Genomic DNA, 19,554 nt, shown 5'->3' with positions numbered 1-19,554 from the left:
TAAATACATAAATAAATAACTAAATAAAAAAGAGACGCAATTAAAACCTTCGGTAAAACATACACTTATCCACGACGTCCTTTCTTAGATATAAAATAAATAAAAAAACTCCAGATAAAAATATTTGTAATCAGTAAACTTTTGTTTTATTTCTGCGCCAAGTCTCAAATCAAACACCAAATCCGCCATGTTGTACACAATTTACCCTCTGGGGGGCGTTTTGTGGGTTTTTCCCTCATAATGGCGACACAAACTTAAATTACTGTCTTTATTGATCGTACAGATAAAAACAATTCATCATTCAAATCTGTAAAATGTCTATAATTTTATATATATAAGCTTCCTGACTTGACTTGAAGAGGTGCAGTTTCTCTGGTATCACCTCATTAACTGTCCATGTGGAAACATAGCAAAGGCTCTTAATGATGTCCACACGTCTCTGCACTGATATAGCCTTTATATTTAATCACTGTACATATGCTTACATACATATCACATGCTGTAAATATGATACATGTTTAACACCTCCAAGCTGCCAGTTTTGGGCACCTGAGCAAGCACTTAACTCACTACTGCTCATTTAGTAAATGAGATCATTAAGAGTCACTCGGGAGAAACACTTCCAACGGGAAGTGGCTATATCTCGCTATCTTTGTCTCTCTATTTTCTCTATCTAATTGTCTCTTCTGTCTCACTGTATATGTCTCTCTCTTGCTGTCTCTCTATTTGTTTCTCACTCTTTCTAAAGCCGTGTCTGTGTCTCTTTGTCTTTGTCTCTGTCTTTCCTGCTTATTTACATGTCTAACAAAGTTTTGAGTTTTGAAGTAATGCCATTAGTGATCTATGATGAAAGACTTTCCTGGTTGGATTCTTACCTCTAGTTTCATATTGAACATTATAAGAAGTTTTTAAAAACAGAACAATTAAAGGTCATTAAAATTGGTTGCTGGTAAATCATGGTATATCAGTGGTGCAGGTGTTGGAGATGTGGTTCTTGTATCTGAGTCACTTCTCATAGACTTCGAGTTACTGAGAGAATGTACAGGAAGGAGAAGTTTTGAACCTCTACCATCATGATCTAAGAGAAAACAGTGGTCTCTTAACTATAGAAAAACCAAGAGTCCAATAAGCAAAGCCTTGTTTGTCACCCCTCTGGTAGTGTAGTGGTTTAGTGATGCAGCCTCTGCTATCTGACTCACCTGGTTCAATTCTTACCCCTTAGCTTTCCTTTAAATTGTTTAAAAAGTTTTATAAAAGAACCAAAAAAGGTCCTAAAAATCAGGTTCTTGCAGGAGTTCCTGTGGCTCAATTGGAAGAGCTTTACCTCTGGGTTGAGAGGTTGCTGGTTCAAACCCCAGCCAGGACTCAAAGTTAAGAGCATGGAAGGTTCCGGTGACCATAGTGAGGAAGGTGTCAGAAATGGCTGCGTGGAAGGTCAGATGCAGACGGTTTCAGAGGGCGTATCCTGAACCAGGGGGGCAATATTCAGGCGTCTGCCCCCCTGGCATCTGAGAATCTGAAAACCAGGGCTTATGAAGCAAAAACATCCAAAAAAGTATCAACATAGGCTCCTGGCCAAAAAAAAAAATTTCACTTTCCCACACCCCCAATGCAAAACTTTTACCCTGTTTTATTTATTGAGGCTGTAATCCAGCAGTTATTCACAGCCACCCACTCCATTGCTCACCACACACTAATTTCCACACAGCTCACCCAGTGTGGGGACAAGCCAGATTTGAACCAGCAACCTCTGAGCTCAGAGGTAAGGCTTTTACCACAAAGCCATCAAGTCCCACAACTCATCTTCTTTTTTTGGGGGGTTTATCCTTCGTTTCATGCTTCAAAGCAAGAAATTCAGACCAGAAAGAAACACAGAAAGCAGGATTCGAACCCTGAACCCCACCAACAGCAAAATACCAGTCTTAACCCACTGAACTATCTGGAAGGACAGGCTGCAACAATTGTTTAGAGCAGGTCTATCTTTTCTTTTAAACCATCAACACATGAATATAATGCTAAAGACAGACGTAGGAAGCAAACCTATATCATGACTAGCAGGGACAAAGCAGGATTTGAACCCTGATTTACACCATTAGCATCAGCATTAACCCACTGAACCATCAGGAAGGACAAGCTGGGAAGCTTGTTTAGAGCAGGTCTATCTTTCTTTTTAACCCATCAAAACAAGAATATGAAGATGTAGGAATCAGGAATTTAACCTACCTCATGACTAGCAGACAGAAAGCCAGGTTTGAACCCTGACCACCAACATTAGCAAAGTACCAGCCTTAACCCACTAAGCCATCAGGAAAAAACAGGATGGGAAGCTTGATTAGAGCAGGTCTATCTTTCTTTTTAAACCATCAACACAAGAATTTAACGCTAAAAAAAGATGTAGGAAGCAAATACAGATGTAAGTAGCACAAGTTGAACCCACATTGTAAATAGCAAGATTCGAACCCTGATCCCCACCACCAGCGAGACACCAACGTTAATCCACTGAACCATCGGTGAGGACAGGCTAGGAAGCGTGATTAGAGCAGGTCTAGCTTTCTTTTCAACCCATTAAAAACAAAAATATATTGCTAAAGAAAGATGTAGGAAGTGAATCCTGATCGTGACTGGCAGGCAGAAAACGGGATTCGAACCCTGAACCCCACCAAAAGCATGACACCAGATTTAACCCACTGGACCATCAGGGAAGACATGCTGTGAAGTTTGTTTAGAGCAGGTCTATCTACCCATCTAACCATCAACACAAGCATATAAAGCTAAAGAAAGATTTAGGAAGCAGGAACATAACCGACATCGCAACTAGCAGGATTCAAACCCTGATCCTCACCATCAGTGAGGCACCAGTCTTAACCCACTGAACCATGGAAGAGATCAGACTGGGAGGCATGTTTAGATGAGGCACAAGCCTTAAACCACTGAGTGACCACTGCTGAAAAGCATGTGGTTTTTAGAGGGTTCATACTCTAAAGGGTTCATACTTTGTTTCATGCCAGCGCAGTAAGAAAGAAGGCATGTAGGACTGGCTTTGAAACCTTATCACCAGCGTGGACTATATTAAGGACCATGTTCAGGCACAAGCCTTAACCCACTGAGCTACCACAGAGGTGCTTTTTTTGGTGGAGTTATCTTTCATTAAAGACCAGGAAATCAAGAAATTAATCCAACACAGAAAGGACAGAATTGAAATGTTTTCAGAGTGGACAAGGTCCAGAAGTTTTATTTACCAACACAGCAACCACCAGCTTGAGCAGGAATCATCTATCTATCTATCTATCTATCTATCTATCTATCTATCTATCTATCTATCTATCTATCTATCTATCTATCTATCTATCTATCCATCCATCCATCCATCCATCCATCCATCCATCCATCCATCCATCCATCCATCCATCCATCCATCTATCTATCTATCTATCTATCTATCTATCTATCTATCTATCTATCTATCTATCTATCTATCTATCTAATATGATGTGAGGTCCAGTTAACAGCTAAAACAGGTAGAAGTAATAACTACTTTTTACTTAAGTACATGTCTGAGCCAAAACGTCTTTACTTTCACTTGAGTAAAAAGTATAATCAGTACTTCAACTTTTACCTGAGTATTTTAAAACATGAGTATCTGTACTTCTACTTAAGTAAAGGATGTGTGTACTTTTGCCTCCTCTGATTAAAATGAAATCATTATCTAAAACATGCTACTGTGCTTCTGCTACTCTTTGCAGATTTCTTTTGTGCTGAAACAGAACATCCTGTTCTTGTTATTGAACACTGACATCTGGAAGCTGCTGCAGTTTCCAATGCCGCATGTCACATCACATCTCTAAACACAAAACCGCTTTAAGGTGTTGTTGCAGCTCTGATAAACAACACGCAAAACTGCCACGACAGCAGTTTATACACTGAAGACAGACTTCATACACCTTTGTGTTTGAGTAGAAAAAACGATTAAAGACAAGTCAAGAAGCTTTTATTATCATTTCAACACGAAATATCAGACACAGTACACAGTGACATCAGACACCTAGACAGGAACTGAACGGACCATTCACAAGAATGCTACGTTAAAAAGTCATAAAAAGAGTATCATTGTGTGCTCAATGCATCATTTTCCCTTTCTATAATTATTAATAGTTTAATCCTTCAACGCTCAGATGTTTTACATTTTCTGAAACAGATTTGCCTGTAGATGATGATGATGTTCCTCCTGGCCTGTAGTGACACTCAGTGGCAGCTCCACTCTTCTCACTGAGGGTCATGCAGGATACACTGATATCCTCGAAACCATGTCAGTGTAAACTGCAGCCAGGTTTCCATCACTAATGCTGGTGTACTGGTGCAGGACAATAAGTAGGAGGCTGGATTTATTTTTGTTACCCAGCAAGTGCAGACCGAGTAGCAACTAATGAACAGATTTTCACAGACATTCAGAGGAAACCTACAGAGACTCCTGACAGGTGATGGTGTCATCATAAAGACTCTACACCATCCAATCTCTGTACTTACAGAGGGAACACTATCATCAAAATTACAGCATTATATAATTACAACAACATTTTACTCTGAGTTTTAAAACATTTACTTGTCATTTTTATTTGCAAAAAAATTGGAAGTGCAATTAACAATTAAGATAATTAACTAATGAACTAAAAACTAATTGTGATTGTTAATAATGAATCCTGTTCAGTTTTTTATTCATATAAATGTGAATAGACAGAACACACAGATACATGCACTGGATCTTCATCCCATCATTCAGCCTGAAACTACAATCAAATCTACATAAACACTAAAACAGGTTCTAGAGCAGGTGTGTAAAAGTTCTCCAACACACACACACACACACACACACACACACACACACACACACACACACACACACACACACACACAAATATTTTTCATTTTACTAATTCTATATTTTATTTTACAAACACACTACATTACTGTTCGTCTGTAATTTTTCTCTAAAGGGGTGCAGTGTGTTTATATCAGTTATAATTTAACAGTGAAAAACAAAAATAAATATTTACAGGGTTTCATTTTGAATGTGTGAATTATTTTCTGGATATACAAAATGGATGACAAACTGCCCCATCTGAGGAATCTTCAAAGTTTGCAGTTAGATGTTCTACCAGTCTGTGCTAGCCAGTGCGGTCTTCTCTGCAGCAGGACGCTGGTGAGGAATCACCAGGGCTGACGATGCAAAACAGCTCAACAGCCTGATGAAGAAGCCTGGCTCTGTCTTAGGCTGCTCACTGGACAGTTTTGAGGTGGTGGAGAAAAAAAAACACTCTCCGTAAATTCACAGCCATCCTGGAAAATAAACAGCATCTCAAAAACGATTTGATAATGAAGGTAAATTTCCCTTAGTTATTTTTAGAGGTCGAGGCACAGATTGTTGGATCGGGTTGGGGTTTAGGGTTAGTGTTAGGGTTTAGGGTTAGGGTTTAGTGTTAGGGTTTAGGGTTAGGGTTTAGGGTTAGGTTAGGTTAGTGTTAGGTTAGGGTTAGGTTTAGGTTAGGGTTAGGTTAGGTTAGTGTTAGGGGTTAGGTTAGTGTTAGGGTTAGTTAGGGTTTAGTGTTAGGTTAGGGTTAGGGTTAGTGTTAGGGTTAGTGTTAGGGGTTAGGGTTAGTGTTAGGGGTTAGGGTTAGTGTTAGGTTTAGGGTTAGTGTTAGGGTTAGTGTTAGGGGTTAGGGTTAGTGTTAGGGGTTAGGGTTAGGGGTTAGTGTTAGGGTTATGTCTATTTATTGTCCAATGTGTTTATTCACACTCACACACACACACACACACACACACACACACACACACACACACACACACGTGCATTGATGTCACTCTCCAACAGCACTGTTACTTCCTGATCTTCCTCATTTTTTTGGGATTTTGCTTCTTATGGCACTTCAGATGAGGTGAGCAGAGTAGGAGCAGGGTAAGAGTTTATAAACCTGCTGATGAGCCTGAAATTTAGAAGAATGAAGAAGCTCCTATGTGATGTTTGGTCCAGCAGTCCAGCAGTTCCAGAAAACACCAATAGATCATGTGGTATAAAGAAGTAAAGACATGATTAAATCTGGACTGGCAGTAAAAACCCATTAAAAAGAAACCAGTCAGAAAAGATTCAGTACCAGATTCAGATTTATTGTGGTGAAACTTTAACTAAAATAAACATGCAGTAGTTTCCATTCATTCTTCATCACACAGAACAGTGTATCAGCTCACACCTACACATCAGAGCTCCTCACACTCCCACCCACACTGCTCTTATAATATACTTTTTCTTATTCTATACAATATTCTTTTATTCTTCATCAAGGTGCTCCACAGCATCCTGTTCTTGGGTCACATCCACGTTACATGCTACAGCCCAGAGAACATCTTTGCCAAGGAAGAAATATTAAGGCAGACTATGGAAGATTTCCCAGGGCCATTCGAACGCTACAAAAACCCATGTTCCTCAACGGACACCTTTCTCCTACGTCCTGGAACTGGTCAGTGAAACAAAATCAGAATAATAAAATAACTTTTATTTCCCTCGAGATTTCAGTGTTGTCTTTTCCCTCAGATCACAACATGCTACGACTCGACCGCTGCAGCTGCAGAGATGCCGAAGCAGATTTCAGATTTATTAAAACACTGTAAAACATCAGGTAGTCGATACCCACTGATTCCCACCGTCCTGTGCCTCTGTGAGAGAGGCGAGATACTACAGAGTGTCTCTGTCCTGTGAAGGAGACACAGAGAGGAACATCATGACTGCTGTTTCCTGTCTGCATGTTCCGCATCCCAAAGTGGCCTCTGTTGTGATGTCAGTGTTTCCAGATGACCCTAGAGATCCAGCACACTTACAACTTCCAGAGGACGTTAGCTGTAGAGCGTACAACATGCATGACCTGCGTGAAGTTAAACCGTGTTTGACCTGCCATCATCTTTATTCTCTACCTCATCACACACAATAATCTCCTGAAAGCAGATATGAGTGCGAACCAAAATACCAACATCAATCGAGTAGTGTGCTTCCACTCTAACACCAGTTCTAATATATACTGAATCCTCCTGAATGTGGATGTTTCTGCAGCTCTGTGATCTTGGATCTGTCCAATCCTACTTTTCTTCTGAATAGGAAAAAGGTTCTCCTTTAACATCTTCTATTTGACGATAAAATATATAAAATAATAAGAAAATGATGTTTGTTTCTTGTTGTATTCAGTCAGTGTTTTGCATTCTGTAAAATCAAATTAAACTGCAGATGATTAATATTTGCTCTGCTGTGTGTCTCTTTAAAACATCTTCGAATAATAATATAAAATGATGTAATAATTCATCTTTACTGTTTGTAATGAAAACATTTTAAAATGATAATTACTCAAACAAATTGATTTGTGTGGCAAACAGAGAAACACACACAAGCACTGCTCGACTGGTCCCATCATCTCCCAGTGTGAAAGGAAGGTGTACATCAGGACTCTTCTCTGTTCCGGCACTCAGGTGGTGGAATGAGTGTGCTATTATTCCTCCAGACAGGCTGATGGTATTCAAAGTTTGCATCCCAGTGAACCAGTGATGATTTATTCATTGATTCATTTCTTAATATTAGTAATGCTAAGCTAAACTAAAGATTTTCTCATCATATGTGCTTCAGTTTTACAATAAATTAATAAGAATGAAAGAACCCAACAGTAATAACGCCTCGTGTGTTTCTCCTTTTCTGGAGCCTGTTAGAAATCGGGCAGTTTTTGCTTCAGACCCACCACAACAGTGCCGTTAGCAAACTTGATGATGGTGGTGGAATTGGAAGTGGCACACAGTCCTATGTGTACAGTGAGTACAGCAGGGGGCTCAGAACACAACCCTGGGGAGCTCCAGTGCTGAGGGTGAGGGTGGATAAGGTGTGCTTTTCACCCGTACGGCTTGTGGTCTGTCTGTCAGGAAGTTAGAGATCCATTGGCACAGCAGCAGGCTGAGTTCCAGGACCTCCAACTTAGAGGTGAGTGTGGAGGAAATTATGGTGTTAAACGCTGAACTGTAGTCCACAAACAGCATCTTTGTATAATTCCCTTTTCTGTAGTCCAGGTGGCTGATTGTAGTGTGGAGGAGATGAGCGATGGCGTCCTCAGTAGAACGGTTCTGACGGTACGTAAACTGTAGAGGGTCCAGTGTGTCCGGTAGTGATGCAGTGATGACGTCTCTGACCAGTCTTTCAAAGCACTTCATCACTACTGAGGTCAAAGCTACAGGGTGATAGTCATTGAGGCAGGTGGGCTTAGGTTTCTTCGGGACAGGAACAATGGTGGACTGTTTGAAACATGAGGTGACAACAGACTGTTCCAGTGAGAGGTTGAATATCTCAGTGAACACCGGTGCTAGCTGGTCAGCGCAGGCTTTCAGAACCCGACCTGTGATGCCATCTGGTCCTGCTGCCTTCCTGGTATTCACTCTCTTGAATGCCCTCCTCACGTCATGCTCTGAGATGGTGAATGTGTTCACCTCTCTGGCTCTCTCTCGTGTATGCTGTTTGTGCCGCTAGCGTGGTTAGCTGCAGCCTCGAAGTGAGCGTAAAAGATGTTTAGCTCTTCTGCCAGAGAAGTGATGTTTCTTAGTCCCTGTCACAGGCTCCTAGAGCCACCATGTTGGAACTGTGACTGTAGTTTTCTCCTGTAGCGCAGCTTTGCTTCCTTCACCGCTGTGTGCACACTGTAACACGCAGCCTTGTACTCCTCCATGTCGCCGGTGGTGGTTGGGCGGTGGTACCCACGGCTTCTGGTTGGGAAACTTTCTGATGGTGGTTTTCTGTTCCGTATCATGAAGACACCATAAAGAGTCAAAAATCTGGTTATTGACCAAAAAAAGAGATTTTATTGACGTTGATCATAAAAAATAAACCACAAACAAGTGCAAACAAGTCACTTTATTATAAACCAGGAAACAATAAAACTACATAATAAATAAATAAATAAAAAATGCATATTAGACATGACCAAATCAATGACCAGTAACAGGATCCATGGATTTACTTTATTTATATCCGTTCAATATTTCCAGTCTAACATCTAATCTAAAATCCAACATTAATCTGGAATCCAAAGAAAATTTCACTGGCACTTAGGAAGAAATGTCGACTCAGGAGTCATTTGTGCAAAGGTTTAATAATATGATGGACACTAAAGCAGCATATCCAGAGACTGTAATCGAGTAGAACATGGTGTATTGGTTGCATGTTGGGGTGAAGTGGGGCAGGAGGAAGGAAGCGGCTTTTCTGCACTGAGTTCATGAACATTTAGTGCTCATGATCGCTGCCTGTAATGTCGTGTAATGTTCAATATTACATAACAATAAATCATTTCAAATCTCTAGTAATTCGATATCAATTAGTATAAATGAGAGTAAAATCTTCTCCCAGAGACCCTGCAGAGCTGCTGCGCATCACATTAGAATGGAAATATTAGTAGTGATGAGTATTAGTGAGAGATTTACACACTGTGCCGTGTCATCGTGTCCTTTATAGTCACTGTGAAGTGTATGTTTATAAACACACTGTGGAAATAAATGACCTCTACTACACTGAGTGGACTGGAAGAGGAACTTTCGGTTTGTGACGTTGATCTCTTTTGCTTTAGATGCTTTGTTTGAAACCCTTAGAGCGCCCCCTAGAGCTCAAACAGGTTACATGTACAGTTTGGGTTCAGTATTGAAATGCTGGATAATTGCACAATGGAAATAATACTAATAGGATCCAGAGCTTCCAGAAACAGTGATGATACCCAGATCATTAAATGTCACCAGCAGCAGCAGTGTGATAAACGATTACTGGTAAAACAGTAGCCTTAGAGGGAGCTGTATTCTTCATCAAACAGCTGAGAAGGAGAGAAAGTAAAAGGGATGGAAGGAGAGATAGAAAGTGTAATGGAAGGAGTAGGAGAGAGAGGAGGGGTGGAGGACAGAGGTGAATGGAGGAGAGAGACAGACGGTGAGGGAGAGAGAGACGGGCGAGTGGGATTGTGTGGACATGGAGGGGCAGGAGGGAAAAAGGAAGGAGGAGACGGAGGGCAGAAGTATGGAGAGAGTGGGGAAAGAGGGGAGGTGGAGGAGGGCATGGAGGGGGGATGGAAGGAGGAGGGGGTGGAGCCGGAGGGTAGTAGAATTGTGACATGGGGTAGAAGTCAGACTTTGGTTTGGTTCCAGCCATCAGCACGGACTTGGTGTAATTATTTAGAGTGGAAACTCCAGAACTCATACAGCAGGTGAAGCCCACCCAGGCTACGCTGATACACACACACACACACACAGAGAAAGGAAAAAGAAAAGGAAATGAGAAAAAAAGGAAGTGTCTATATGCTTAAATAAAACCCTATAAAGCAGATAAATGCTCCGTGGGAGTCTTTCGGGATTTGTTTGTCAGACATAGATAAGTGATGATTTGAAGTGACCAGGGTGAAGTGGTGACAGTGATGGTGATGATGGTAGTGGTGAACATGAGAGGGATGATGAAGGTGGTGATGGTGATTATGATGATGATGATGATGATGAGCGTGAAACTCACTAAAAGGCCCAGGAGTATCCATAACGATGCGGTTTAAAATCCTCCGGCCCACTGGATGCTGTTACCTGGAACACCTGCATGAACATAATGTGGCCTACCATTCCCACCAGACCTAAAACACACACACACACACACACACACACACACCTGATTAGTTACTGCTTTTCAGTCATTTAGAAAATATTAACATAGAATATTAAAAGAGAATTAAACCAGAATATTAACAGCAGTGTTCAGTGTGTGTGTGTGTGTGTGTGTGTGTGTGTGTGTGTGTACGTACCTGCCAATACGGTGAACACAGCAGCATAAGCGTTTAGTAAATCTCCCCAATGATGAAGCAGTGGCTTCCACTCAGAGAAACACACCTGAACCATCAGCAACACACAACTGATACACAACAAACTAATATACATCAACTCCATTAACACACACAGCCAGAAAATCCCTACAGAGAAACAGAGAGAGAGAGAACGTTACCAATCCTGGGCAATGGACCTGAATTTGTGTGTGTGTGTGTGTGTGTGTGTGTGTGTGTGTGTGTGTGTGTGTGTGTGTGAGACCTTTCTCTGAAGGAGGCGTGAGATCCATAAAACTGCGACATTTCTCTTCTAAAACAAAAATAAACAGGTACAAGTCAGACACACACACACACACACACACACACACACACACACACACACACACACACACAAACCACTACCTTTAATCAAGGTTTTGAATTTTCATTTCAGCTGTTACACATTATAATCCTCTTCACACACAGTATGGTATTAAGGAGTAAAAGGTATTAAGTGCATTTTTAAACCAATGAAATCAAACCCAACAGAGATGCTGCCTGTCCTGAGGCTTGATATGTAGAATATTAGAATATTAGGCCAAAACCTACACACAACTACTTTTTAATCCTTGTGCTCTCTGGCTCGTTCTGACCCTTCCTGCCCACTGGCTCTTTCTTACTTCATGCCCTCTGGCCCCATCTGATCCCCCATGACCCCATCAGACCCATTAAGACCTCTTCTGACCTCCCATGCCATCTTGCTCTTTTTGATGCTCCCATCCCCACTTCTGACCTCTTATGCCCTTTGACACCTTCTGACCACCATGTCCTCTGGTTCTCTCTGATCTCCATGCCCTCTGGCCCCATATGACTCCCCATGACCCCTGCTGACCCCTCTATGCCATTTGGCCCCTTCTGACCCTCCATACCCTCTGGCTCTTTCTGAGCTTCATTCCCTTTAGCCATATCTGACCCCCATGGCCCCTTCTGACCCCATTCATCCTTGTGTATGTTTTCTTCACAGCAGCTCCAGATCCCAGCATGGAAGGTGGGAAAGATGAAGCGGTCATCCCCCGTTTCCCAGGTGAACTGGGTGGAGCCATTGGTGAACAGGTCAGACGGTGTGCAGGTGCGATGACGCAGAGGAGAACACAGAGGCTTTGGCACTTTCTGGACACCAGAACACCAATTAGATGCAAGCAGAGAGATGAAAGACAGGATGAGGGAGAACAGCGTCTGCAGGAACGACAGACGAGGAGAGCGTAGAAAAGAACAACATGCCATCTAGTGAAACACACACACACACACACACACACACACACACACACACACACACACACACACACACACACACAGGTTTCAGAAAAGTTCCAGCTTTACCTCTGACTGCTACAAAGTACTGACCCGGGAGACTCCTTCCACAAATGTTACGTGAATACCATTCTCCTTACAGAAAACTTCACTGTATTGACTATTATACAGGCGTTAAACACGTCCAAGTGTGGAGTCCCTGTGAACAAGCTGTTACTATGGAAACCATAACATATCAAAGCTTTATGTATACCTGCAATTTGTCACTGCATCTTTGTTGAATTGTTGTGGAATGAGAGAAATAAAACTCTTTGTGTAACTGATTTTATTCCACTAATTTCCCTGTCAAAAGATGATTAAGACAAAACACAGCCAACAAAGAAACAAAGCCCCTGATAGTAAACCATTTTACACACAATGTGCTGCTTATATTATTTATTCCTGTAAATATTAACAGTATAATTCACTTACCTTCTCTGTCTATCTGATCAAATATATTCAGTTCTGTCAAAATACAACTCTGCTCCTGTGTCATCTGGATAACACACACACACACACACACACACACACACACACACACACACACACACACACACACACACACACACACATTTATACATCAGAACGGATTAAATCATGGCTGTACTTCCATCTGCTTTAGATAATTCTCTATCATATTGAACTGCGTTGTTATTATGATGTCATCGGCTCATTACCATCAGGTGACCTCTTTAATGTGGTGTAATATTTAAGAAATCCTGAACATTTTATACTGAATACCAGAATATTGAACTCTGTGTGATTCAGTGGGATTTAATTCAATACAGTGATATTCTGTGTTTCGACGATTATGAGTGATCAGGGTTAGGGTAAAAGATTAGGCTTAGGGGATGGGGTTGGGGTAAAAGATTAGGGTTAGGGGATGGGGGTTAGGGTAAAAGATTCGGGTTAGGGGATGGGGTTGGGGTAAAAGATTAGGGTTAGGGATGGGGTTAGGGTAAAAGATTCGGGTTAGGGATGGGGTTAGGGTAAAAGATTAGGGTTAGGGATGGGGTTGGGGTAAAAGATTAGGGTTAGGGATGGGGTTAGGGTAAAAGATTAGGGTTAGGGATGGGGTTAGGGTAAAAGATTAGGGTTAGGGATGGGGTTGGGGTAAAAGATTAGGGTTAGGGATGGGGTTAGGGTAAAAGATTAGGGTTAGGGATGGGGTTGGGGTAAAAGATTAGGGTTAGGGATGGGGTTAGGGTAAAAGATTAGGGTTAGGGATGGGGTTAGGGTAAAAGATTAGGGTTAGGGATGGGGTTAGGGTAAAAGATTAGGGTTAGGGATGGGGTTAGAGTAAAAGATTAGGGTTAGGGATGGGGTTAGGGTAAAAGATTAGGGTTAGGGATGGGGTTGGGGTAAAAGATTAGGGTTAGGGATGGGGTTAGGGTAAAAGATTAGGGTTAGGGATGGGGTTGGGGTAAAAGATTAGGGTTAGGGATGGGGGTTAGGGTAAAAGATTAGGGTTAGGGATGGGGTTAGGGTAAAAGATTAGGGTTAGGGATGGGGTTAGGGTAAAAGATTAGGGTTAGGGATGGGGGTTAGAGTAAAAGATTAGGGTTAGGGGACGGGATTAGGGTAAAAGATTAGGGTTAGGGATGGGGTTAGGGTAAAAGATTAGGGTTAGGGATTAGGATTAGGGTAAAAGATTAGGGTTAGGGATTAGGGTTAGGGATGGGGGTTAGAGTAAAAGATTAGGGTTAGGGATGGGGTTAGGGTAAAAGTTTAGGGATAGGGGATTAGGGTTAGGGTAAAAGATTAGGGTTAGGGATTAGGGTTAGGGTAAAAGATTAGGGTTAGGGATGGGGTTAGGGTTAGGGTAAAAGTTAGGGTTAGGGATGGGGTTATGGGATGGGGTTAGGGTAAAAGTTTAGGGTTAGGGATGGGGTTATGGGATGGGGGTTAGGGTAAAAGATTAGGGTAAGGGATGGGGTTAGGGTAAAAGATTAGGGTTAGGGTATTAGGTTAGGGTAAAAGATTAGGGTTAGGGGATTAGGGTTAGGCGATGGGGGTTAGGGTAAAAGATTAGGGTTAGGGGATTTGGGTTAGGGGATGGGGGTTAGGGTAAAAGTTTAGGGATAGGGGATTAGGGTTAGGTAAAAGATTAGGGTTAGGGATTAGGGTTAGGGATGGGGTTTGGGTAAAAGATTAGGGTTAGGGATTTTGGTTAGGGATAGGGGTTAGGTAAAAGATTAGGTTAGGGATTAGGGTTAGGGATTAGGTTAGGGATTAGGGTTAGGGTAAAAGATTAGGGTTAGGGGATTAGGGTTAAAGTTATACATTAAAAGAAGATATATAAACACATCTGTAAAACACCATGAACGCTTTTCATAGAAACTGTAGATTTGAAGTGAAGACAGGAGAAATAAATAATAACTGTCCATTGTCAATAGTTGATTTGTTTTGGAGAATTGTCTTTGGGAAAGGTGGTTACTGTCCTAAAAGAACTGTACTGAATCTGCTCTGGGACACATGATCCTGCTCCATCACATAAACATCACCACATTACATTACAGAAATCAAGAAATGTTTCTAATTATTGAATTTGACTGATTACATTTTTTTTTAATAAAAGAAATAAACTAATATTACTTCATCAAATATGAAACATTAGCCACTAAGCGAACATCTTCACCTCACACTTTTCACCGTGTGAGGGTTCTTTCTTCTCTCTCTCTCTCTCTCTCTCTCTCTCTCTCTCTCTCTTCCACAGTGAGTGGAGTTTATACCAAAAAGTTCTATTTTGGTCTCATCTGACCACATGACCTTCTCCCATGCCTCCTCTGGATCATCCAGATGGTCTTTGGCAAACTTCAGCTGTGCCTGGACATGTGCTGGCTTGAGCAGGGGGACCTTGCACACACTGCAGGATTTAATCCATGACATTGTAGTGTGTTACGAATGTAACCATTGAGACGGTGGTCCCAGCTCTCTTCAGGTCATTGACCAGGTCCTCCCGTGTAGTTCTAGGATGATCCCTCACCTGTCTCAGGATCACTGATTCTCCACGAGGTGAGATCTTGCATGGAGCCCCAGTCTGAAGAAGATTGACGGTCATTTTGAATTTCTTCCATTTTCTAATAATTGCTTAAATAGTTGTTGCCTTCTAACCAAGCTGTTTGCCTCTTGCCCCATAGCCCATCCCAGCCTTGTGTAGGTCTACAATGTCCCTAGTGTCCTTAGACAGCTCTTTGGTCTTGGCCATAGTGTAGATGTTGGAGTCTGATTGTTTGAGTGTGTGGACAGGTGTCTTATACACAGGTAAGCAGTTCAAACAGGTGCAGTCAATACAGGTAATGAGTGGAGGATAGGAGGCTTCTTAAAGACAAACTAACGGGTTCCTGCTGGTTGGTAGGTGATCACATACTTATTTCATGCAATAAAATGTAAAAATAAAAATTTATAATTTAAAAATCATTCAATTGGACTCTGAGGTGTACCTATGATAAAATTACAGATTTCTCCAATCTTTGTAAGTGGGAAAAATAAAAAAAAAACATCAATGTATCAAATACTTATTTGACCCACTATATATATTTTATTTATTTATTTATTTATTTCATCTATTGCTTTGACTGTCATTATACCACACACAGCAGTGTGTAATGAAGTGCAACATAAACACACACACACACTTTTATTTTTATTTGGGTTTATAAGGTACAGTAAATGTAATAGAAATATAAAGAGGTTTGTATAAGAGGACGTTTGTAACCAATCAGCATTTTCTCCTCACTTCACTGACCAATCATCACTCATATTTACACATGTAGAGAAAAGATAATGTAATAAAATGTGGGATTATTTCTATTCAAATAGCAACTACACGCTGAGGTTTGATTCGTCACTCAGTGGAACGCGGACTCACAATCATTTTCACCCTGAATATAAAAATAATTCTAACATTATATAAAAGTAAAGAAATTCATTTTGGCTTGTTTTAAAAATTGGACACATCTTCCCACAAACTACTTAATACAATTTATTTTAACAAACTAATCCATTATTAACCACCTTCACACACACACACACACACACACACACACACACACACACACAAACACTCTCCTTCTATAATACAATGAATGTGTGTGTGTGTGTGTGTGTGTGTGTGTGTGTGTGTGTGTGTGTGTGTGTGTGTGTGTGTGTAGGAGTGTGTGTTGAGCTCCTCAGGTAGTTTTCTTGCGCAGGACGAAGTAGATGATGCTGGAGATTAAGGAGAGAGCGAAGGCTGTCCAGGCGATGATGAAACTTGGACCATACCATCCCGTCTCTTCCTTGTGGAAAATGTCAGTGTAGATTGAGGCAGCGATCATAATACACAGACCTGAGAGAGAGAGAGAGAGAGAGAGAGAGAGAGAGAGAGAGAGAGAGAGAGAGAGAGAGAGAGAGAGAGATTATTATTGTTGTTCTCCTCCCCACCAGAGGGCACTGTGTGTGTGTGTGTGTGTGTGTGTGTGTGTGTGTGTGTGTGTGTGTGTGTGTGTGTGTGTGTGTGTGTATAATTTGAGTGCTTATAATATAGTTCTAGAAATCTGTAACTCTTCAAGGATCTTGAAGATTTCCTTCTGTGAAAACTGATCACTGCTGGTGTTTGCAGTGTAAAAGTTCATGCTGCTTGAAGGCTGCTGCTGTAACCAATCACATTTCAACTCGGCCACTGCAGTCCAATCATGTCTGTATTTTCATGTCCTTTGATTGGATGATCAGACAGCATCACTAGTCAGAGCCCACAAACCGCATACTGACCCAGGAGAAGAAACGGACTTGTCGCAGATACATTTAAAGACAGACTTTTTAAGAAAAGCTGGACGTGGTGAGGAAAAGTTCACCAAAACAGTTCAAAACAGTTCAAAACAGTTGTTATGCTTTTTCATAAACCGTTTATAGTTTTGTGTTTTCTTTTCTGTAGAATTTACACAAAAACACAATTTCATTTTATTTTAGATCCCCTGAAAAAATGCAGGGAAAACTTCAGGGTGATGTGCTGAGGTGAATATCGAAGCTTCTGTTAGAGATGATGTATGTGTGTGTGTGTGTGTGTGTGATGTGGTGAATATCGGTGCTTCTGCTGGAGATGATGTATGTGTGTGTGTTTGTGTGTGTGTGTGTGTGTGATGGTGAAGTTGTGGCTCCAGTGAAAAGAGACGTGTTGAATTGTGATCATTGTGTTTGTTGTGTTAGTGATGTTTATTCTCTCTGGATGAGATCCTGTGTGTGATGCAGCTCTGATCTTCTGCACTTCTCTATAAAGCTGATGATTTCTGTAGATGTGGAGTTATAATGATGGGATTAAGAGGTGGATTGATTCAGTACACGACCCACCACTGACTTAAAAGCTTCCTTTTCCAAAGCACTGTAAGGCCTGTTGTTGTTGTTGTTGTTTTTTGTAAAAACAAGTAATTCAGTAATTTAGAAAAAAAAGTAATCATAAAGAAGAAAAAAGACGAAGAAGAAGAAAATCTTTATCTGTCGCTCTGGAGGAACTAAAAATAAACAAACAATATAATAATTAAAATAAATAAATAAATACTGGAAGGCGCCAGACTGTGTTTGACTCCTGACCAGCAGAGGGCACTGTAGCACTGTGGGTTCAGCATTCAGCACAAAACCTGATGTTCTGCTGATTTAGTCGAATTACAACTTCTCACAGCATGTGTCCTGATATACACTCATTCACTTTTATACATATATATATATATGTATAAAAGTGAATATATATATATATATGTGTGTGTGTGTGTGTGTGTGTGTGTGTGTGTGTATGAATGAATAATTTTGTGTGTGTGTGTGTGTGTGTGTGTGTGTGTGTGTGCTTACAGGCCAGCAGCTGGAACACTCCTGACAGGATGAAGCGTTTTCCTTTGGGCAGTGTGAAGAGCTGAGCGAGGAACACAAACAAACCAATACCCGAAAACACACACGCTAATATAGAGCTCGCCTGCACCGCCTGGAGGTAATCTACACACACACACACACACACACACACACACACACACACACACAGACAACAATAAAGAAGAACATAAGAAACAAGCAAAATAACAGTGACAATCATTGTACATTTAATAATGAAAAGTCTTTAAAATTCACACACACACACACACACACACACACACACACACACACACACACAAAAAAAATCTACACAATCAATATTGACAGAATTGTGTTAGTGTAATAAATGAATACCATGCAGTGTGTGTGTGTGTGTGTGTGTGTGTGTGTGTGTGTGTGCACCTTGAGAATAGTTGCTTGGAAGCGCAGTGTTGTTCCACTGAGCTCCGTTCCAAAGCCATCGACTCCAAATATCAGTGGATATTAAGCCGGTGGTCCACCAAGCCTGAAGATCAACCAAGAATTCATGCTCATTAGCGTTTATTATGGACCGATTAGCATAATCGAGTACAAATGCTAGCTTCTGTTAGTTAGCAGAATGAAACAGGAAGGTTCTCCTGGCTGCCACGTGGGGAGCAGGGGGAATAAATCCTGAGAATCTGAGCGTTTAATGACGTCATGTTTCACTTTACAGCTGTGAAGATTTCAGCAGTTTCAGCTCAGAAAGGTCAACATAAGGTCATGACTCGCAGGAACATCAAGAGTTTCTATTGTAGCATAAATGCTACCAAATATCAAACTACTGCGATTCCTGCAGTTTAAACACACACTATACGACTTTTCCACCCATATGTTGCACCTTCTCCAAACAGTTGTATCAGATGCCATAACAATGCTCCTGTGCACAAAGCCATCTCCATGAAGATCTGCTTCCTGTGGGTTGGACGTATGTAGAAGATCTCCAGCTATAGAGCTCCAAAAGGCCTGTTTGATGAATGTGAATGCTGACTGCACCCCAGGAACCTCCTCACCTTACATTCATCAGTACCTGATTTTACTAACACCCTCATGGCTGAAAGAATCTCCACAGAATCTTGTGGAACATGTTCTCAGAAGAGTGGAGGCTGTTATAACAGCACATGTGAACTAAATGTGGAATTGGATGTTCAGCAGTGAGGTATGGGCAGGTGTCCACCAGTCTTTTGGAATGTAGTTAATAAAAGGAGAAGGTTTGTAATGTGAAGTTCCTCACGCTTTCATTTCAGCTTCCTGTTTTAATTTTATGTTGCAGTTTTTTATTCTACAAATTACAGATTGTTTATCGCCGAAAATCAGCCAAAGCTGTGAGACAGACCGGATTTATTCTGTTGCTATGGTGATAAGCGAGTGTGTTCAAATACATTCAGATTTTCATCAGTCCTTCTGTAACACTGTTAATAGCATGTGGAGGATGAGGAGATGGAGGAGGACACAGTGTTCAGTCAGGAGGTGATGGAGAAGTGGTGGGCAGGAACACGAGAGAGAAAAG

General features: G+C 41.2%; 2 protein-coding genes across 4 annotated transcripts in view; both read right to left on the bottom strand.

Annotated features, from left to right (window-relative positions):
- Positions 1–8,999: 8,999 nt before the first annotated feature.
- LOC124382216 (germ cell-specific gene 1-like protein) lies at positions 9,000–15,382 on the bottom strand. 2 transcript variants are annotated; one of them, XM_046844399.1, is made up of 7 exons: positions 15,172–15,382; positions 12,618–12,681; positions 11,828–12,119; positions 11,119–11,166; positions 10,839–11,003; positions 10,559–10,670; positions 9,000–10,280 (listed from the first exon to the last, which is right to left on the bottom strand). In XM_046844399.1, exons 3-7 carry the CDS (start codon positions 12,117–12,119, stop codon positions 9,788–9,790), a joined length of 1,110 nt encoding a protein of 369 aa, XP_046700355.1. In that variant the 5' UTR covers positions 12,618–12,681; positions 15,172–15,382; the 3' UTR covers positions 9,000–9,787. The 2 variants fall into 2 exon arrangements, with proteins under 2 accessions (XP_046700355.1, XP_046700356.1); XM_046844400.1 differs by having other exon boundaries at positions 10,081–10,275.
- A 436-nt stretch (positions 15,383–15,818) lies between these two features.
- Positions 15,819–19,554, bottom strand: part of LOC124382217 (peripheral myelin protein 22-like) — a 5,616-nt gene continuing 1,880 nt past the window's right edge. For both annotated transcript variants that reach the window (XM_046844401.1, XM_046844402.1), the window contains exons 3-5: positions 18,429–18,531; positions 18,009–18,149; positions 15,819–16,515 (exon numbers count right to left, since the gene is read on the bottom strand). In XM_046844401.1, the coding sequence (XP_046700357.1) occupies positions 16,358–16,515; positions 18,009–18,149; positions 18,429–18,531 (402 nt within the window). In that variant the 3' untranslated portion in view covers positions 15,819–16,357. The remainder of the gene's footprint in view (positions 16,516–18,008; positions 18,150–18,428; positions 18,532–19,554) is intronic.

Source organism: Silurus meridionalis, chromosome 29 (assembly GCF_014805685.1).
Source record: "Silurus meridionalis isolate SWU-2019-XX chromosome 29, ASM1480568v1, whole genome shotgun sequence".
Classification (NCBI taxonomy): Eukaryota; Metazoa; Chordata; class Actinopteri; order Siluriformes; family Siluridae; genus Silurus; species Silurus meridionalis.
Note: the sequence above shows the minus strand (reverse complement) of the source record. Positions and strands in the feature narration are given on the sequence as shown.

Bases quoted from the DNA above. Each gene is read 5' to 3' on its own strand.
- LOC124382216 (XM_046844399.1), bottom strand. From the start codon at position 12,119: ATGGCATGTTGTTCTTTTCTACGCTCTCCTCGTCTGTCGTTCCTGCAG. The intron at 10,671-10,838 runs GTACGTACACAC...TGTGTGTTTTAG, and splicing joins TGTGTTCACCGTATTGGCAG to GTCTGGTGGGAATGGTAGGC. The intron at 10,281-10,558 runs GTGAGTTTCACG...TGTGTGTATCAG, and splicing joins GGATACTCCTGGGCCTTTTA to CGTAGCCTGGGTGGGCTTCA.